The sequence below is a fragment of the Scyliorhinus canicula genome, chromosome 7 (assembly GCF_902713615.1).
Source record: "Scyliorhinus canicula chromosome 7, sScyCan1.1, whole genome shotgun sequence".
NCBI classification, from domain to species: Eukaryota; Metazoa; Chordata; class Chondrichthyes; order Carcharhiniformes; family Scyliorhinidae; genus Scyliorhinus; species Scyliorhinus canicula.
Genome location: NC_052152.1, coordinates 178,941,693 through 178,964,402, shown reverse-complemented (window position 1 = coordinate 178,964,402; position 22,710 = coordinate 178,941,693). Strand labels below are relative to the sequence as shown.

At 40.9% G+C, this 22,710-nt stretch overlaps 1 protein-coding gene across 2 annotated transcripts in view; it reads right to left on the bottom strand.

The window, feature by feature from the left end:
- Positions 1–6,068: 6,068 nt before the first annotated feature.
- Positions 6,069–22,710, bottom strand: part of tm9sf4 (transmembrane 9 superfamily protein member 4) — a 94,006-nt gene continuing 77,364 nt past the window's right edge. For both annotated transcript variants that reach the window (XM_038803383.1, XM_038803382.1), the window contains exons 14-18: positions 16,649–16,824; positions 10,796–10,859; positions 10,085–10,204; positions 8,448–8,537; positions 6,069–8,278 (exon numbers count right to left, since the gene is read on the bottom strand). In XM_038803383.1, coding sequence (XP_038659311.1) covers positions 8,129–8,278; positions 8,448–8,537; positions 10,085–10,204; positions 10,796–10,859; positions 16,649–16,824 — 600 coding nt within the window. In that variant the 3' untranslated portion in view covers positions 6,069–8,128. The remainder of the gene's footprint in view (positions 8,279–8,447; positions 8,538–10,084; positions 10,205–10,795; positions 10,860–16,648; positions 16,825–22,710) is intronic.

The window sequence follows — 22,710 nt, the reverse complement described above, 5'->3', positions numbered from 1 at the left end:
TTAGTTTTGTACCAGTCTGCCATGTGGGACCTTGTCAAAAGTCATACTAAAGTCCATATAAACTACATCCACAGCCCTTGCTTCATCAATTTTCTTTGTCACCTCTTCAAAAACTCAATCAAGTTATCTAAAGGTAAGATGGGGTTACAGGAATGGGCGGACTGGGCCTAAGTAGGGTCCCCTTTCAATGGGCTGAAAGTCCTCCTGAACTCTAGCATTTCTATGATTAACAAAGCTAATAGAATGCTATTATTTACAAGGAGGTAGTGGCATTGTCACTAGATTAATAATTCAGGGATCTAGGACAAGATCTGGGGACTCGGGTTCAATTCCCACCATGGCGGATGGTGATATTTGAATTCAATCAAATAAATCGAATTAAAAGTCGAATGATAACCATGCAACCATTATCAGAAAAACCCATCTGGTTCACTAATGTTCTTTAGAGAAGGAAATCCGCTATCCTTACCTGGTCTGACCTACATGTGACTCCACATCCACAGCAATGTGGTTGACTGAAGTGGATAGGGGTGATGCCCACATTCTGTAAAACAATTATTGTGAAGGGAATTGAATACAAAAGTAGGGAGGTTATGCTTCAGTTGTACAAAGCACTAGTGAGACTACACCTGGAGTACAATTGGTCTTCGTATTTAAGGAAGGATGTAAATGAAAGCAGTTCAGAGAAGATTTATCAGACAAGTCAATGAAATGGATGTGTTGACCTTTGAGGAAAGGGTGGACCAGTTGTCACACATCTGCTGGAGTTTAGAGCAAAAGGAGACTTAAAACCATAGAAAGGTTACAGCACAGAGGAGACCGTTCTGCCCATCATGTCCATGCCAGCCCAAGGACACCCAGATGCCCTTTCTAATCCCACCTTCCTGCACCCGGTCCATAGCCCTGTAGCTTACAGCACTTAAGGTAGAGCTCCAGGTACTTTTAAAAAGAGTTTAGGGTCTCTGCCCCCACCACCAACTTGGGCAGCAGATTCCAGACTCGCTCTACTGTCTGCGTAAAAACGTTCTTTCTAAGGGAAATCATTTTATTCTGTCCACTCTATAAATTCCCTTCTTAATTTTGTACACCTCAATTAAGTCACCCCTCAGCCTTCTTTGCTGCAATGAAAATAACCCCAACCTATCCAATCTCTCGTAGCTATATTTTTCTCGCCCTGGCAACATTCTTGGAAACCTCTTCTGCACCCTTCCTAGAGCAATTATGTCCTTCCTGTAATGTGGTGACTATAGACTCCAGTTGTGGCCTCACCAAAGTTTTATACAATTCCAACATTATATCTTTACTTTTACATTCTATACCTCTGCCGAAGAAGGATAGCATTCCATATGCTTTCTTGAACTGCTACCTTTAGGAACCTTATATGCCAAGATTTTTCACTTCATCTAGCCCACTTAGTATATTCCCATTTATTGTGTACTCCTTATAACTTTTTGACCCCTCTAAATGCATGATCCACCCACCACTTTATAGCCCACTCCACTAACTCATCTATATAATTTTGGAGATTATAGCTATCCTCTGCATTGTCCACCACTCAGCTAATCTTTGTGCCATCTGAAAATTTCCCAATTGTGTCCCCACGTTCACATCCAAATTGTTAATATATAACACAAACAGTAAGAGCACCAACATGGAGCCCTGTGGAACACCACTTGAAATATCTTTCTATTTGCAAGGGCAGCCATCGACCACTACCCTTTGTTTCCTGTTATGAAGCCAACCTTTTATCCAGTTTGCCACATTGCCCTCAATCCCATGAGCTTTGACGTTTTTGAACAATCTGCCATGTGGGACCTTGCTAAAAATCCATGCACTCATCATCCACTGCACTACTATCAGCAGTAAATTTATTTGCCAGTGTTTGACCTGGTGCCATAAGACTGCATGGCATCCAGAGTCAAGTCAATGTTGAAGGTTCCCAGGGCAACACCTGTATAACTGTGCCACCATCTATGCTGGGTTTGTCCTGCCAGTGGGACAGGACATACCCAGGAATGATGATGTTGGCTGGGATATTATCTGTAAGGTATAATTCTAAGGGTATGAAAGTCAGGCTATTGCTTGACTAGTCTGAGACCGTTGCCCCAATTTTGGCACAGGCACCCAGATGTTGGGAAGGAAGACTTTGCAGGGTCGACAGGGCTTGTTGCATCATTTACGATCTGGAGTGGCAAGTGTCATGGTTGAGACAGAAATTTTGGCCCATTATTCCCGTTGGTTGTAAAGAAGGGGGAACTGACTAGCACCTCATTTTAGGAAGGATGTGGAAGCTTTGGAAAAGGTGCAAAGGAGATTTACCAGGATGTTGCCTGGAATGGAGAGTAGGTCATACGAGGAAAGATTGAGGGTGCTAGGCCTTTTCTCATTAGAACGGAGAAGGATGAGGGGCGACTTGATAGAGGTTTATAAGATGATCAGGGGAATAGATAGAGTAGACAGTCAGAGACTTTTTCCCCGGGTGGAACACACCATTACAAGGGGACATAAATTTAAGATAAATGGTGGAAGATATAGAGGGGATGTCAGAGGTAGGTTCTTTACCCAGAGAGTAGTGGGGGCATGGAATGCACTGCCTGTGGTAGTAGTTGAGTCGGAAAATTTATGGACCTTCAAGCGGCTATTGGATAGGTACTTGGATTAGGGTAGAATAAGGGAGTGTAGGTTAACTTCTTAAGGGCAGCACGGTAGCATTGTGGATAGCACAATTGCTTCACAGCTCCAGGGTCCCAAGTTCGATTTCGACTTGGGTCACTGTCTGTGTGGAGTCTGCACATCCTCCCCGTGACTGCGTGGGTTTCCTCCGGGTACTCCTGTTTCCTCCCACAGTCCAAAGATGTGCAGGTTGGGTGGATTGGCCATGACAAATTGTCCAAAATTCTATGATTAACCTAGGACAAAAGTTCGGCGCAACATCGTGGGCCGAAGGGCCTGTTCTGTGCTGTATTTCTCTATCTATCACCAGCAAAATTAAATAGAAAATGAAGGTTTTAGTTTATGGAGGTTTATACCACAAGTGATATTTGTCAGAAACCATAATTTCCTCATGTTATTGTTGCTTCTTAATCACCCCAAGTGCATGACCTCTGGTCCCCTACTCTCAATAGGAGCAGTTTTGCCTGATCTGCCCCAGTTAGTCCAATCTGTGTAACTGAAGTGCCCAATCCGCGGAATCGTTCTTGTGAATCTTTTCTGCAGCCTCCTTTAATGCTCAGGGGCTGGTTTAGCACAGTGGGCTAAATAGCTGGCTTGTAAAGCAGACCAAAGCACTCCAGCAGCACGGGTTCAATTCCCGCACCAGCCTCCCCGAACAGCGCTGGAATGTGGTGACTAGGGGTTTTCATAGTAACTTAATTTGAAGCCTACTTTTGACAATAAGTGATTTTCATTTTTCATGCTCTCCTGTCCTCCCTTGAGCCTGGAACCTAGAATAGGACAATAAAACTGCAATTGAAGCTGAACCAGGGCTTTGTACTGGCTCATCACAACTTTCGTTATTCTATGCCTCTTTATAAAGTTCAAAATGCCACATGCTTCATTAAATACTATCTGAACCTGCCCTGCCACCTTAAATAATTTGTTAATAGATACAGTAAAATCTTTGTTATCTTGCATGCTTGGGGAGCGGGTGGTGCCAGCTATTCAAAAATGCAAATTAATGGAGGAGTTGTATTACTCGGCATGCAAGGCATAATAACCAAACCTAACCCTTAATTTCAATGTAAAAATCTAAGAACAGGGTTAAAATCCAGGGTTAAAATCTATCATTTGTTTTATTTTTGTCAATAAATATTTTTATTAAAGTTTGCATTTTTACACTGTACAATAGATGAAATGGTTATAATGTACAATTTACATGGTGTTCCTTTTTGCCACCCCCCCCCCCCCCCCACACACTTTCTGCTATCACTGCGATGATTTGTTTTACTGTTTGGTTTACTCTCACAGCTTTGTGAGGGGCCCTCTGGTGTCAGTCTCTCCTTGGGTTCCCCACAGTCTGCAGCTGTGGGTGCTGCTGCTGATGGCCAGCCAAGCAGGATTCTCCGGTGGGCGATGAGGGAAGCAAATGCAAGGATGTTGGCCCTCTTCCCCATTTGAAGTACTGGCTGGTCCAATATTCTGAAGACTGCCACTCTTGGGCACGGCTCCTCCCTCACCCCCACAATCTTGGACATTGCCTCGGAGAAGGCTGTCCAAAACCCGACAAGTTTGGGTTCAGCCCAGAACATGTGGGCGTGGTTGGCCGGGCCTCCTTGGCACCGTTCACGGTTGTCCTCCACCTCTGGAAGAATCTGCTCATTTGGGTTTTGTCAGGTGTGCTCTGTGCACCACTTTAAACGGCATGAGACTTAGCCTTGCACAGGCGGTGGAGTTGGCGCTGTTCAGTGCTTCGTTCTAGTGTCTCCACCCTACATCCGTCCCCAATTCCTCCCCACCCAACATCCATCACCAATTCCTCCTCCCATTTCTCCCTTGTTTCGTCCAGTGGGGAGTGTGTCGTTTTAAAAAGTCATCTGAAAATGTCCCTGCAACTCCCTTACTCCATACTGTCCGCGTCCTGTAGCTCCTCCAACACTGTGTCTCTCGGGGCCCGAGGGTAACTCATCGCCTCCTTGCGGAGAACGTTTTTGAATTGTAAATGTCGGAGTTCCTGTCCGTCCGGTAGTTCCAGTCTTGGTCCGTCTGTCAACTCCTCTAAAGTCGCAAGTCTGTCCCCTGTGTAAAAGTCTGGAATGTCACCCAGCGCCTCTCTGTAAATAACACCCTGAATTTTATACCGTTCTTGTACAGAGCCGATTTCGCTTGGTTAAACCTGGCCCTGCGCTTGGTGCACCTGTATTCTGTGTCCTTCCCAAAGGCCAGGCCCAACGCAGGATCCAGAATCAGGAGAGGTACCTGTTTAACTTGCCGATTATCATCCTTGGCTGCCTTGGGCTTTGGTCAGCGTTATCTGTGCCCTGTCGCTGTCCGGCGGCTTAGGAACGCTGTCCCTTCCGACCAAGTTATCCAGCATCTGGGTCAGTCAGTGGGTCTCTGCCCTTGATCCGCTCTGGCACATCCCCATCACCGGAAGGCATTAGTGTTGTTTTAATAGTTTAATAATATACAAATGCCTCAGTTCCCTCTGCTCCTGCATTCATAAAATTGTACATTTCATTTTATATTGGCTTTCCTCATTCTTTCTAAAATGAAATTTAAATTTTATGTGCCACTTGTTTGACCACTCCACCAGTTAAGGTGTTTTAAGTTTATCCTCTTTCCAATTTTGTACGATCTGCAAATTTTAAGTTGTGCCCTTACATCAGTCTTGGTCATTTATGTTGGTCAAACGCTGACCCCTAGGCACCCCCCCATCTTTCTCCAGTACAATAAAACTGTTCATCACTTGTGTCTCCTTGTGTTCCTGTGCTTTTTATTTTGTGGGCTTCAATGGATTTGATAAGAGGGAAAGATTAGCAAAATGGACATGGAGCTGACAATTTCATTTGGAGAAATGTACAATGGATGTAAGACCTTGCTTTGTTCATTTCTTGAGAAAGGGCAAGCCTTCCAATCTACATTACATGAGATGCAGTACACATTCCAGCTGAAACCTTAGTATTTGGGTATCAATTCCCATTGTTCCAGCTTCAACATGACACAGACAGCAAATGATCCAAAATTGAATGTTTCAGCTTTCTGTAGTGACCAGTATGCCACGAAGAAACCAAACTCACCCATATAAGCAATAATTGACTGACTTTCCAGGCTTCAAATCAACAATATTCTAATTGAGTGTTAAAAGTTGTTCCACAAAACACTTTTTACTATGTTGACCGATATTTGTCAGAAACAAAATAGTTTCGTTTCTAGAAGACAAAAGGGTCGAGTTTGCATTGTAACAGGCTAGACCGATACTAGTTTTAGAGAAATGTGCACTTTGCCTAAACCCAGAAAGTGAATTTCATAAGCATGCCCAAATGTCTTGTCATTTACTGTAACATGGTATTCATGCAACTTACTTATTTAAAACTGATGCATCACATGAAGTCACACCACTGCACAATGTATAAAGGAAAGTTTACACACTTTATTTTATACTGGACATTATATAAAGAGTAACATGCCTTTTTGAAACAATTACATAATCAGTCCATACAGTGCCTATGACCAAAAGCAAAAGTACAAAATTGCTTTTATTTACACCATTGCATGAAAGTTACACAAAAATTGAATGGATCCCATGAAACCATGGAGGAAAAAATTAATGCAGAATTTCAAAAAAAGTATTTAAATATTTAGAAATGTACAAAACTTAAAATTTAAATCACAGTAAACTTCATAATCCCCCCCCCTTCTTTCAAGGACTATGTTACCACTATTGTTAGAGAAAAATGTACAGAAAAGCTAATCAACAGGTTTATTACATACTGAACAGCCAAAGACTTGGATGTGTCTGTACTGATTGAAGTCAGTGTAGTATTTTGTAACATTTCCATCAGTAGACTAGTAAATAGAATCATGGTGGCAACCACATGGGTAATTGTTCCATTTCCTCATTCATCTTGATCACAGGTCGAGATACAGGAGACGTTTATGATGTATTCTTCTTACATTTCCAAATATTGAGGCCGCACAAAACACATATTTGGTTTTCAATTTAAAAATGGGTGTGAGAAAAACAAAATAGGTGCACAATGCAAAAAGCCAGTTTAGATTATAGAGCTATTAAGTACTCAAAATAAAGACCAAACTGCTCCATCTTTAGTACACATGCACTGCATACAGACAACAAAGTGCAACATGTTTGTTCTGAATGTAGCTCTTCAGTGCCTCAATTGTGAGCCATTCACAAAAACCACAAAGGAAAGTGATAGAAAACAACAAATTTGGTCAGGCCTTTGGTAATACTTTAATATTTCTAATGAATTTTTGTAGCTATGCTTACATATATTTATATCTAAAAATGCACAACAGCCTCGGTAAATTGAGGTCCAAACCAAAACATTAGTCAGTACAGTACAGGCGATTTCAAACTCTTAATAAACCACACTTTTGAATTTTAGAACCCACACATCTGCAGCAGTTTTGAATCTGCACCTATAGTGATTTAAAGGCTTCCATTACAAGGTTCCCATTTACATAGTTTTTATTTAAATCAAAAAGAAACATTAAAAAAAAAAACTTGCTTTTATTTACATCTGAACAAATAAGTGTAATCAGCTTTTTGGTGTATAGTCCACTTCAGTTGTTTGACCCAACTGTAATTATAGTAACAAATGTGTTCTGACATGGTACTCTTCAACTGACTGTGAAAATGTTAGGAGTTGGAAATCCAGCAATCAAAACTCTCAGCCAAATTCTGGGGCATCATATTCCCATGACATTCCTCTCTGTGAGCAAGTCAGTTTTCTTCGAAGTACTCAAATACAAGGGCCTTGCCAGTTTACAAACTGCTGCTTCTTCAGCTACCAGTATTTTACACCCCTTGTTAAAAAGATAATTTTTTCCGGCTTAGTGGAGCTGCATAGAAAGTACGATTAATGAATCTCTGATCAATGGCACTCGTAATAGACATTCTCTGGACCCCTCTTTGTGAATTGGCTCTGGCTTCATAGCTGTTAGTTGCATTTGTACATCAAAATGTCCATATCCGACTTAACTACAAATGGTTGAACTTTTAAGATACAACTGCTCAAGAGGCAACAAATATTTTCAGTACTAGATTTTTTTTTGAAGTGCTTGGCGCAATAACACTCAACGTGATAAAGTAGGTAAAAGCTAGTTTAATTCTTTATGTAGAATGTTCACAATGACACATGCTGGAACAAAGGCGGGGATGGATATCAATGCTTTCTATAATTACTGCTTATGTAGCATCCAAAATATTTTGTTCTCCAAAAAGGTCATTTGTTTTCAAAACAAAACTGGCATATAAAAACTTCCTTTTAAGAGCCCCAATATTGTTGCCTTATCGCTCCAAAAGTGAACATTGTGCAATTATACCTAAATTGAAGGAATTTTTTCAAAATTATATTCTTCTGAATCAGGAGGTGCTTGCCAACATGTCCATTAACATTATAGTTAGAAGGTCCATCACATACATGAACTCCATTTGTCGCTGGTCTTTTCAGTCTATTTTTACAGCAGCGTAGATTTTTCGTATGAACATGTACGCAGCATAGAATCCAATAGTTCCAGTTAGCAGCCAGAAGGAAAGCACCATCAGAGTTGTGTAGCCAAAATACAACAATGATGGGATGAATTCCACAATATCCAACTAGAAAAGAATAAAGTTTTTTTAAAAAATTAGTAGTTTTGAATTAGTGCCGAAAAATAAACAGTAAAGTTTTTCAAAATATATATCCTAAACAGTGGATCAGTAAATTCATAATGTCAAAATTGAAAATAGCAGAATTGAATCAAGCTTTGTTTTCTGTCATTCGTACCTTATTAACAAAATAAAATATGGCATAAACAAGCACATAAAATGCTGATCCGCCAGACACCAAGAATGTTCTCCACCACCATCTATAATCCTGAAAGGTCAAAAGGAAAAAGGTTAGTTAATGTTTTCATTAGAACTAAAACAAAAGCTTCCTTCAATTAGAAAATATCCAACAGAAACTTCAAGTTTTGTATTCAACCTAAGACTTCCTCAACTCAACATTTCGTCAAAATAAATCTGAATCCGCCTCAGGAGTATTCTACCAATACTGAATTCGGTATGAAACAAATGACAGTCAAATCTGACATTCACACTTCTGGCTGTTTTCTTTCAGTATCATAATGAGGGTGCCTATTACTAATGTTGTATCTAACCAAGTCCTTTCCCATTGGGAATTACCCAAAGTTTGCCTCACTCCACATTACTTACTATACAGAGCAAGTAAGTCCCAGATTTGAACTCAGTGAATGTAGAATCTGATTTCAATAAAGGAGCAATTGGCAAAGGGTCACCTGGACTCGAAAAGTTCACTCTTCTCTCTCCCTACAGATGCTGCCAGACCTGCTGAGATTTTCCAGCATGTTCTTTTTGGTTTCAGATTCCAGCATCCGCAGCTTTTATACGGTGCAATTGGCCTCAGTCTCTGGACTGGGAGTGGGAGAGGTGAGATAGATGCTGCACAGACAAATAAGGGCGTCACTGCTGTGTAGTGTCTCCTTTCGTATATACATTTTGGATCAGAACGGAAGTGGGTTTATTATGGTGACTCCGACACAACAGTCTGGCAAATTCACACAAGAAGAATGGTCACTTAGGCAAGCTACCAGTGGGCTGCAACCAATGGTGGAATCAGATTCCAATGTGACTCCCTTTAGGAAATAAGGGGAGATGGAAGAAATAAAATAAAGGTTTCAAGAAAAGGAAAAATTTGATGAAGCAAACCCAATTAATCTCTTTAGCTAGTCCCTGCTTTCAGCCATGATGATAACTTATTCAGGTAAGGTTTTCTACAAATCAGCTGTATGCTTGCCACATTAGAGATGTGATTATTAATGATTCATTCACATTTATCTACTAGTAATTAAATGTAGATTCAGCTCCCAATAGCTGAGTTTATCCAGAATGTAATTGAGCTGCATAGTTCCCAGATTTGATTGATTCTTTATATGTGCCAAGTTAACTGATCTACGTTCTGTACTGTAGACCTCTATGACTCAAAGTCACAGCTAGAGCTAGTAACTGACTTTAACATTCACAGTTTAGGAAGGGACAAATTGTCTAGGGTTGCTAGTCCCGACTGCAACTATTTATGCTGAAAGTAGATGCGAGTGACAGTAGGCACAGACAGGACAGTGATGATGCCCAGGTCAATAACCTCATGGTATTCTCCATTAATACTTATACATAAATAATGGCCACTTAGTCTATGGGCCCATACCTCCCTCCAATGCCATGTAACCTCAGCAAGCAGCCAAAAACCTTTAGGGGATGGAAACTGCAAAATAAAATTGTGGATTGCAGTTTTGCTTGATGCAAAGGGAAAGGATATATTAACTTCCCTCTTATTTAAAACTAGGTTTTATCAGATATAATAAAATGATGAGACTCATGTAATGGAACAGCTATATCTGATCATACCTCTGCACAAAGTTGGAAGTAAACCATGACAATGCTGATTTGAGAACATGACACAACCAGGATAATAAATACCAAAAATAAGAATCCAAAGAGGTAATAGAACTGGTTCTCCCAAATTGCCTGTAAACAAAGAAAACGTTTTAATTTAAATCAAACTGTTGTCGAATTATATCAATTCTTCATTATTAATGTATTTTGGTTGGCAGTTAATTAAAGCCCAGTTTCTGGACAAGAAACTCAAACTACAAAGACAGTTAGAGATAACACTTGGGTCAAAAGGTTTGCTTTAGTTCTATTTGCAAATACTGGGTGGAATTTAATAGAGGCTCACAAAATTATGAATGGTTTTAAGCTGGTGTATTAAGAAAAATTAATTTGCACGGGTCTCACCCCCACAACCCAAAGATATGCAGGTTGGCGGATTAGCCACGTTAAATTGCCCCTTAATTGGAAAAAAAAAGAATTGGGTAAGCTAAAAAAATTTAAAAGGGAAAAAAATGTAATAAATAATTTTTTAGAAATTCCTAGTTTCTTCAGTTATTAGAACAGATTAAAATAGTAGCTATAAAAATATATGATGAAAAAGGAATTAGATAAATATCTGAAACGGGCAAATATTAAAATACTAAATATAGAGAAATGGTAAATCAGGAGGTGACTCAATGAATCAGCTAATATTGATTAAAAAAATAATACTTTAGATTCACTTACACTGAAAATAAAGAACAACTCGATAAACATGGCACCAAATGGCAGGATACCAGCCATAAGAATTCTGCAAAAACAAGAGTAAAATCAAGCAATGGTACAGAAACTCAAATACTTCAATTTGATGGAGATCATTATTATTAAAGATTATGATAAAGTAAGTAATGTTAAGTTGATTGCACTACTGGGCAAGAGAAAAACATGAGAATGCAAAATTTTTAATTAAAGTTATGGCTGCAGCCCTCCTCCCATACAGATGTTCATAATGTGGAATTTTCTGTCATAAATCATTGTTGAAGCAGAGCTTATAAATTCTTTTAAAATAGAATTAAATAGCTGCTTGAAAAAAAAACAATTATTAAAAAGGAAATGGGGGGGCAAGGAGGAGGTTGGGATTAGACTAGTTGACAAACGTGGAGAAGAAACACACCGACCTAATACTTGCTGGGATGAATATCCTGTTTGTGTGTAAACATTCTATGATTGAAACACATGTATTAGTATACTATTGTAACTGGAAACAAAAATAAAACTGCAGGGGATTGAAATCTGTAACAAAATGAGGAAAATACTAGAAACATTCAACAGGTCAGGATCTGTGAAGAGAACACACAAAAGATTTAAATTGTTCATTAATATGCATGTTCCCATCACAAATGTTCACTGACCTGCTGAATGTTTCCACATCTGTATTGTGAAACTGCAAATATGAAACCCAACCACTTGGAGCAACTAAGAAAAGGCAACAAGTTTAACTTGAGCCTATTTGGAACAGTTGAAGAAATGCAGAGGATCTTTATCTTCTGACCATATTCTCTACAATTCCATCTCTCCTTCTGCAGTAGATCTATCTCAACGTGGCTCTAAGTTTGAGTTACAAACCATGGCATTTTTTTTTTTTGGAGTGCCTTCTTTAAAATATAAAATGTTGTAAAGCAGGGAAGCTACAATGGCGCAGAGATGGAATACGTGAATGGTCAAACCTGGCAGATGGTATTAGCATATGGAAGTGCAAGGTTTACTGTGAATCAAAGAAAGACAAACTGGAAGGCAATAGTGTAGTGGTATTGCCACTGGACTAATAATGCAGCAACTCAGGGTAAAGCTCTGGGGGCTTGGGTTCCAATTCCACCATTGCAGATGGTGAAATTTGAATTCAATAAAAATCTGGAATTAAAAGTTCAATTATGACTATGAAACCATTGTTAATTTTGCAAATAAACATCTGGTTCACTAATGTCCATTAGGGAATGAAATATGTCATCTTTAATTGGCATGGCCTACATATGACCCACAGCAATGGCCTCAAGGATGGACAATAAATGCTGGCCGAGCGACACCCACATCTCATGAACGAATAAAAAATATATTTAGTAAGTGTGAGAATCCAGAAACCAGGGGAGCTTCAAAGGGATCGAAGTGTCTACAGATGTACAAAAACATCAAAAAGCTATGCAATGTTGGCCATTAATTCAAGAGGATTGGAATACAAGTGTGAGAAAGTGATGTTTCAGGGTTGGTTTAGCTCACTGGGCTAAATCGCTGGCTTTTAAAGCAGGCCAGCAGCACGGTTCGATTCCCGTACCAGCCTCCCCGGACAGGCGCCGGAATGTGGCGACTAGGGGCTTTTCACAGTAACTTCATTGAAGCCTACTCGTGACAATAAGCGATTTTCATTTTCATATGAAACCTTGGTAGAGACTATGTCTGGGCATCAAATCTCATGGAGGATGATCTTGGAGGTACAGCAGATTCAACAGGATGCCACTGGGGCTTAAAGCAATAAATTGCAAAGATAGGCTGCATAACGTTCTTTGCATTTCCTTTAAAAATATAACATTTAGAAGTTTGGGGCGTGATCTAATTTAAATTAATAAAATGATAAAGACATTCAATAGGGTAAAAAGAAAATGTAAATGATGCCACAGTCCCAGAGAACCATAGGCTGCTCTCCCTTTTTGAGAGAGAGCTGACGGTGGTGATTTAACTTGAGGGTGACCACACCCGAAGTTAGGGCAAGGTTGGGCCTTCATTTTTTAAAATAAATTTAGTGTACCCAATTAATTTTTTCCAATTAAGGGACAATTTAGCGTGGACAATTGGGCAATCCACTTAGCCTGCACATCTTTGGGTTGTGGGGATGAAACCCACGCAAACACAGTGAGAACATGCAAACTCCACATGGACAGTGACCCAGAGCCGGAATCGAACCTGGGACCTCGGCACCGTGATGCAGCAGTTCTAACCAAGGTGCCACCCTGCTGCCCAGGTTGGGCCTTCTTGAATTACTTCAGCTGGTAGGGGAATTGAACCCATGCTGTTGGCGTCGCTGGCCAACTGAGCTAACTGACCCCCTATACAGAGAAACATGAGGGAATCCAGAAACAGGGGACACAACCTTAAAATTAGAGGTAGACTATTTATAAGTGAAATCTCGCACAAAATATGAGTGGAAATATGAAACTTTCTGCCCAAATATTGGGAAAACTAAATTAAATGCCGGGAAAATTACATTTTAAGTCTAAAACTGATCAAATTTTGTTAAGCAAGGGCATCCAAGATTTTGTAGAAATAGCAAGAACAGGGAGTTGAAATGTTGAAATACAGAGCAGCCACGATCTAATTAAACGATGAGCCAGGTTAAAGGGACTGAATGACCTACTCTTGTTCCTGTTACTACTAAATAATCTTTTATAATCTTTATTAGTGTCACAAGTAGGCTGACATTAACACTACAATGAAGTTACTGTGAAAATTCCCTAGTTGCCACACTCTGGTGCCTGTCCAAGTGCACATAGAACATAGAGAAATACAGCACAGAACAAGCCCTTCGGCCCACTATGTTGTGCCGAACTTTTGTCCTAGTTTAATCATAGTGTCCAAAATCCTATGATAATCTACGGGCAATTTATCATGGCCAATCCACCCAACCTGCACATCTTTGGACTGTGGGAGGAAACCAGAGCACCCGGAGGAAACCCACGCACACACGGGGAGGATGTGCAGACTCCTCACAGACAGTGACCCAAGCCGGAATCGAACCTGGGACCCTGGAGCTGTGAAGCAATTGTGCTATCCACAATGCTACCGTGCTGCCCTTAAGAACAAATTAATCTACACTCCATTATTCTACAGTAATCCATGTACCTATCCAATAGCCACTTGAAGGTCCCTAATGTTTCCGACTCAACTACTTCCACAGGCAGTGTATTCCATGCCCCCACTGCTCTCTGGGTAAAGAACCTACCTCTGACATCCCCCCTATATCTTCCACCATTCACCAGAAATTTATGTCCCCTTGTAATGGTTTGTTCCACCCGGGGAAAAAAGTCTCTGACTGTCTACTCTATCTAATCCCCTGATCATCTTATAAACCTCTATCAAGTCGCCCCTCATCCTTCTCTGTTCTAATGAGAAAAGGCCTAGCACCCTCAACCTTTCCTCGTAAGACCTACTCTCCATTCCAGGCAACATCCTGGTAAATCTCCTTTGCACCTTTTCCAAAGCTTCCACATCCTTCCTAAAATGAGGCGACCAGAACAGCACACCGTACTCCAAATGTGGCCTTACCAAGGTTTTGTACAGCTGCATCATCACCTCACGGCTCTTAAACTCAATCCCTCTGTTAATGAACACTAGTACATCATTGGCCTTCTTCACAGCTCTATCCATTTGAGTGGCAACATTCAAAGATCTATGAACATAGACCCCAAGATCTCTCTGCTCCTCTACATTGCCAAGAACCCTACCGTTAACCCTGTATTCCGCATTCATATTTGTCCTTCCAAAATGGACAACCTCACACTTGTCAGGGTTAAACTCCATCTGTCACTTCTCAGCCCAGCTCTGCATCCTATCTATGTCTCTTTGCAGCCGACAACAGCCCTCCTCACTATCCACAACTCCACCAATCTTCGTATCATCTGCAAATTTACTGACCCACCCTTCAACTCCCTCATCCAAGTCATTAATGAAAATCACAAACAGCAGAGGACCCAGAACTGATCCCTGCGGTACACCACTGGTAACTGGGCTCCAGGCTGAATATTTGCCATCCACCACCACTCTCTGACTTCTATTGTTTAGCCAGTTGGTTATCCAACTGGCCAAATTTCCCACTATCCCATGCCTCTTTACTTTCTGCATAAGCCTACCATGGGGAACCTTATCAAATGCCTTACTAAAATCCATGTACACTACATCCACTGCTTTACCTTCATCCACCTGCTTGGTCACCTCCTCAAAGAAGTCAATAAGACTTGTAAGGCAAGACCTACCCCTCACAAATCCGTGCTGACTATCCCTAATCAAGCAGTGTCTTTCCAAATGCTCAGAAGTCCTATCCCTCAGTACCCTTTCCATTACTTTGCCTACCACCGAAGTTTAACTGGCCTGTAATTCCCAGGGTTATCCCTATTCCCTTTTTTGAACAGGGGCACGACATTCGCCATTCTCCAATCCCCTGGTACCTCACTGTTGACAGTGAGGTAGAAAAGATCATTGCCAACGGCTCTGCAATTTAATTTGTTGCTTCCCATAGAATCCTTGGATATATCCCATCAGGCCCGGGGGACTTGTCTATCCTCAAGTTTTTCAAAACACCCAACACATCTTCCTTCCCAACAAGTATCTCCTCGAGCTTACCAGTCTGTTTCACACTGTCCTCTCCAACAATATGGCCCCTCTCGTTTGTAAATACTGAAGAAAAGTACTCGTTCAAGACCTCTCCTATCTCTTCAGACTGAATACACAATCTCCCTCTACTGTCCTTGATCGGACCTACCCTCGCTCTAGTCATTCTCATATTTCTCACAAATGTGTAAAAGGCCTTGGGGTTTTCCTTGGTTCTACCCGCCAAAGATTTTTCATGCCCTCTCTTAGCTCTCCTAATCCCTTTCTTCAGTTCCCTCCTGGCTATCTTGTTTCCTCAGCCTTACATAAGTCTCCTTCTTCCTCTTAACAAGACATTCAACCTCTCTTGTACACAGAGGGAGAATTCAGAATATTCAATTCACCTAACAAGCACGTCTTTTGGGACCTGTGGGAGGAAAACGGAGCACCCGAAGGAAACTCACACAAACACGGGTTTGAAGCCGGGAATTGAACTGGACTCCCTGGCGCTGTGAAGCAACAGTGCTAACCACCATGCTAGAGTGCTGCTCATAGTAGTGCTGAAGAAAGAGGATGTCCCAGAGGGTTCAAGAACAGAATCAATTTGGCTGGAGCTCAAGAACAAAAAGGGTGCAACTACATTGCTCAGTGTAACCCTTTGGACTGCCACCTAATGAGAAAGATGTAGAAGCACAAATCTGCAGGAAAGTTAGAGATGTACAAACATTATTCAGTAGTTAATTACCCGAATGTAGACTTGGAGAGTGGCAGGGTAAAGGACACAGAGGGTCAAAGGTTCCAAGATTGTGTTCAGGAAAGTTTTCTGCTACAGTATGTGTCCAGCCCAACAAGAAAGGAGGCACTGCCGGACTTAGTTCTTGGAAATGCGGTGGACCAGGTAGATCAGGTGTCAGTGTGAGAACATTTATGAGACACCAAAGGCTTTCCTTTTCAGTGGTGGTGTTGAGATGCCCTTCAAGTAAGCTTTTATTTGTGCCTCTGTTTCACACATTGGTTTAAGATAAGCAAACATACTCAAGTATATTGGATGCCCTCCACCACGATTGGTAAAAGCATTATGTTTGAGTGTCTTAGGCGAGGATATAATCCAACTTCAATGTAAATTGTGGCCGCAAAATTTCAGCACAAAAAATCATAAATGAAATAATTTCTGATGGTAGGAAGTTAAAAGATAGACATGAATTTCACAATACCTTAAATTTGAACAGATAATCTGCAACTTACCCAACAAATTTGTTCATGTACCATCTCTGTTCAGGGACCTGACGTGGTATTTGATTGGTGCGCACAGGGTTGTCATATGGCTGTTTCCGAAAACCAAAATAATAGCCAAGGTATACTAAAGGGAGGGAGATACCAAACCACATGCAGAGAAGTGCCAGCATAGTAGGAAAGGGAACCTTTAAAAAAAAATGCAAATTAATCAGCATTAACGGTTAACTAAAAAACTCATTAAAATCTGTCAGAAAACTGTGGAGATGGTTTTAGAAATCAAAGCATTTGCTCAATTGTGATTAGACGAAAAAAATAACCAGTTTGTTAAGTTCTCTATGTGAAGCATTAGCTTGCAAAATATGCTATGCTCGGTTACTGAAACTCAGCAAAGTTGAACTTCAACATTCAACAGGGAGTCTGTTAAAATTTGGAGCTGATTCTACTGCTAAGATACAAATGGTTAAATGGCCATATCAAAAATTCAAGCTTTATCTAAAAATATAGTACACATCTCTCAATAGTTTAAATCACAAGTATTGTGTTACAATGTATTTCATACTGAAGTTACTCATATAGTCAAGAGTAGAAGTCCCATTATATCCATTTTCAAAAAGAATCCAAGAATGACAAATTGGTGTTAGTACAACAAATCTGTACTAGAGCTTTCTCTTTCAGCAGATGGTGATGGTAGTTAATATTCAAAATTCTGTTGCTTAGGTGCCAGCCGTGACTCATTCTGGTGCCTTTCTTGAGGGTCACAACCCCACCATGCAAAATACATCTTTTGTATCTTGTGTATTATGGATACATGGAACCTTCCTGATTAATATTGATAGAACATGGATTTTAGCTTGTGATGCTGACACAACTGAAGTAGAAGCATATAGTCAGGTCAGAGACAAATCCCTCCTCAGAAACATGAACCCATAACATTGTAGTGCACTGAACTGTCAGATGACTGACCAAATCCTAAAGGACATATCTGCTAGACTGGGTCCATTACAGATGGTGAGGGAATGAAGAGGGAAAAACTTTCTGGTCCTGACCAATCTACCTGTTGCACATGTGCATTACAACATTAGTAGGAGTGATGACCACATGGTCCTTCTGGTTCCACCTTCTCACTGAGGATACGGTCTATCGTGTTGCGTGCCATTGCCACTGTGCTAAATGGGACAGATTGTGAACAGATCTAGAAATTCAAAACTGGGCAACCATGAGGTGCTGTGGGCCATCAGCAACAACAGAATTGTATTCACCCTCAATCTGTAACCTCAAGGTCCGGCATATCCCCCACACTACCATCATCATCAAGCCAAGGGATCAAACCCAGTTCAAAGAAGAATGCAGGAGGGTATGCCAGAGGCAGCGCCGGGCATACCTAAAAATGAGATGTCAACCTGATGAAGCTACAACATAGGATTACTTGCATGTCACACAGCAGAAGTAGCATGCAATAGATGGAGCTAAGCGATCCCACAACCAACAGATTAGATCTAAGCTCTGCAGTCTTGCCACATTAGTTGTGAATGGTGGTGGGCAATTAAACTAACGCGTGGGAGAGGCTCCGTACACTTACACATCCACAATGATGGTGGAGCCCAGCACATCAGTGCAAAATGTAAGGTTGAAGCATTTGCTACAATCTTCAGGCCCAAAGTGCTGAGTGGCTAATCCATCTCCGGAGGGCCCCAGCATCAGAGAACCTGGTCTTCATGACAATTTGATTCACTCCACATGATATCAAGAAATGGCTGAAGACACTGGATACTGCAATGGCTATGGGCCCTGACAACATTCCAGCAACAGTACCCTCCTCACCACACATATTACCACCAGGCTTTGTGTCGTCAGCAAATTTGGAAAAATTACATTTGGTTCCCTCTTCCAAAACATTGCTATGTATTGTGAATAGTCGGCGTCCAAGCACTGATCCCTGAACGACCCCACTAGTCACTGCCTGCCATTCCAAAAATGACTCAATTGTTCCTACTGTTTCCTGTCTGCCAACTAATTCACCATCCATGCCAATATATCACCCCCTAAACATGTGTGCTTTAACTTTGCACACCAACCTCTTACATGGGACGTCATCAAATACAGGTCCATTGGTTCTCCCTCATCTATTCTGCTAAATACATCCTCAAAAAGCTCCATTAGATTGGTCAAACATGATTTCCCTCTCATAAATCCATGTTGCTTTGTATAAAATAAGCAAAATACTGATGATGCTGGAATCCGAAACAAGAATAGAGAATGCTGGAAAACTCGGGTCTGGCAGCATCTGTAGATACTGCAGAGTTTTCTCTTCCTCTTGACTTGTCTAATCCAGGGCAGCATGATGGCGTAGTGAGTAGCACTGCTGCCTCACGGTGCTGAGATCCCAGGTTCGATCCCAGCCCTGGGTCACTGTTCGTATGGAGTTTGCACATTCTCCTTGTGTTTGCATGGGTTTCATCCCCATAACCCAAAGATGTGCAGGGTAGGTGGATTGGCCATGCTAAATTGCCCCTTTATTGGAAAAAATGAATTGGGTCCTCAAAATGTATTTTTAAAAAAGACTTGTCTAATCCTGTTGATGTTTTCCAAGTGTTCTGTTATCATACCTTTGACTCTAGCATTTCCCCTACTATTAATTTTATGCTAAATGGTCCCGTATTCCTTGCTTTCTTTCCTTTGTTTAAATTTAGGACTCTAATTACTTTACTTTCCATCCTAATGTAGAGTTTTATCATGTTACAGTCACTGTTCCCTAAAACACCCTGCATAACAAGATCACCCCTTCTCATTGCACAATACCAAATCTAGGATAACATGTACCCTAGTTAGTACTGGTCTAAAACAACATCTCGTACATATTCATCCAAGTCATTCATATAGCTGTAAATAGTTGAAACCACAGCACTGATCCTGGTGGCACTGAGTTACAGTGCAAAATGAGGCCATTTGGCCCATGGTGTCTGCAACAACCTTATGAAAGAGGGCCTACCTAGGCCCACTCCCCACCCTATCCCCACAAACCCACCTAACCTGCACATCTTTCGACACTAAGGGGAAATTTAACCTACACATCTTTGGGCTGTGGGAGGAAACCAGAATACCCGGACGAAACCCACGTAGACATGGGGAGAATGTACAAACTCCCCACATTCACCCAGGATTGAAACTGAACACTGTCAATGTGAGGCAGCAGAGCTAACCACTTCTTCATTGATTGTGCAGTAAACTTTTATGTGGCACCTTATTGAATGCCTTTTGGAAACCCAACGCTATATCTACCAGTCCCCTGACTGTTACTTCCTCAAACCACTAATAAATTCATCCAACATAATTTCCCTTTCACAAAACCAAGATGACTCTGCCCGATTGTATTAAAGCTTTTCTAAATGTCCTGCTATTTCCTTCTCAATAACGGATTTAAAAATTGTCTCAACGACATGCTAGGCAAAGTAATCTATAATTTACTGCTTTCTTTTTCCCTTCTTTAGTAAACGTGTTACTTTCGCATCTACTGGAACCCTTTCCTTTAAATATAAACTCTGTTTTTATATTTCTATCTAACTTTCTCTCATACCCACAGGGGCGAGGATGAGCCAATTCCTTGAAGGGGTAGAAGATGTGTGTGAACATTGAGGGGTGGGGGGGGGCTCGCAAATTACGTTCATATCTTTTGGTCCTGTCCAAAGTTGGAGGATTACTGGAAGGAGGTTTTTAGGGTAATCTCTAAAGTGGTGCACGTGAAACTGGACCCGGGCACTCGGGAGGCCATATTTGGGGTGTCGGACCAGCCGGGGTTGGAAACGGGTGCAGAGGCAGATGTTGTAGCCTTTGCCTCGTTGATCGCCCGAAGGCGGATACTGATGGGTTGGACAGCAACCTTTCCACCCTGTGCCGTGACGTGGTTGGGGGGGGACCTGTTGGAATTCCTGATTCTTGAGAAGGTTAAGTTTGAACTGAGGGGAAGGATGGAGGGGTTCTACAATTCATGGGCATTATTCAGTCGGCACTTTCAAGAATTGGATAACATCGAACGTTAGTTGGGGGGAAGGGGACTTTGTGTGCCAATGGATGATTCCCGATTCCTTTTTGTCATTTGTTTATGTGAACATGCGGGCTAATGTTTGTGGTTTGGTGGGAGGATGGGATCGTTGTTATTGATATGGTGTGGTATTGTGTGAAGCAAATAATGGCATGATGGGAAAACTAGTCAAGTCTTCTTGGTACAATTGAATTTAAACTGAGTTCACATAACCTAAGGCACAGATACAAACAGCCGAGGTCAACTTGACCTGAGAACTGGGTGACTCGAACACTCAGATAAGACGCGTTCGTTGCGTTAACTGGACTTTTTTTTGCCACTTTCCCAAGTTCTGCGCTCCCCGATCCTACAATATATTGAATACGACAATGGGGATTGACATATTCGTTACTGATTTTTGTTTATTGTTGGTGGGTATAAATTTGGGAAAAATGTGAAAAAGGAGAATAAAAATATCTTTTTTTTAAACTCGCTCTCATACCCTAATTTTCCCCCTCATTTTCTAAAAAGTTATTCTTTGCTGGTTTCTAAAATTTGTCCAATCTTCACACCCAACACTAATCATCATACTATTGTACTTGCATTCAATCAATTTGATACTATCCTTAACATCCTTAGTTAATCACATATAGACTGAGAGATGGATGCACTTTTTTCTCAATGAAATATATCTTTTGTTATGAAATGTCTATCACTGCTTCTCTACTATCCTTGTAACCATTTTCCATGACCACTTTAGTCAACTCTGTCTTAATATCCTTGCAACTGCCTTTACTTAAGCTGAAGGCACTACTCTTGGAATCACTTTCTTACCCTCAAACTGAATCTAAAATGATATCATGTTATGATCATTACTGCCTCGGGGTTCCTCAATATTGAGGTAATTAATTACTGCTATCTAATTTTCTGCCACAATCCATTTCAAAAGTTGAGTAAAGAAATTATCTTAAAATTAACTAATATAGTTGCTTGGAAAAGGGGAATATAGAAGGACTAGAGGCAAGAGGAAAGTGAGATTAAATGGCTACTATGGAAAAAAAATCACTGGTGCAGGCATCATGGGCAAATGGCCCATTACTGTTTTGGAATATTGAGAATTTCTACATAAAATAAATAATCAATACCTAGTTTAAGGTTGCAAAAAGAACCAGAATTTGTTTTTCAATTCATTTACTGAATGTGACCTTTGCCACTAGGTCAGCTTTTATTGACCATCCCTAGTTGCCCTTGAAGGGGCCGGTTTAGCACACTGGGCTAAATAGTTAGCTTGTAATGTAGAACAAGACAGCAGCGCGGGTTCAATTCCCGTACCGGCATCCCCGAACAGGCACCGGAATGTGGCGACTAGGGGCCTTTCACAGTAACTTCATTGAAGCCTTGTGACAACAAGCCATTATTATATTATTATTAATGTTGTGCTGAGCCGTCTTCTTGAATAGTTGTAGGTACTGTGAGGAAAACAAAGGTAGTCTTAAAGGATTTATATTTGTATTGGTAAACATTAATTTTAAGTGGGTCTAATTTAGTGTTTCTGTGCCTGGAAGGGCAAAACCATATAATTAGATTCTTGCTGGACAAAGGTGTTTGTATGTGTGGGGGTTGGTTACCATTGTATTTAGAGGGGACTACTGCGTGAAGAATAAAGACATGTGGGGGCTGCTTAGCAACTGCAGCCTTGTAACATACACAAGTTTTAACTTTGCTTATTTGATTACAGTTGGAGGTATGTAGAGAGAGAAGGCAGCTCTCACAGCTCTGCTAGAAGCAGAGAGTTTAGAAAGCTAGAGAGGGAACATCTCTCTCAGCTTTGCCAGAAGAAATGCCATCAATGGAGTAATGGTTAAGAAAACAAGTGCAAAGATCTGAAGAGCAGCTAGTTAAGGAAAATAGAGACATTAAGAAGTGTCCAAGAAGCCTGGAGTTAAGTGAACAGAGACCAAGGTGAAGAGTAAACCACGTATTGAGTTAGAGACAATTTCAGTAACCAGATTTGAAATGAGACAACAGCCTTGAAAAAGGTAAAACATATATC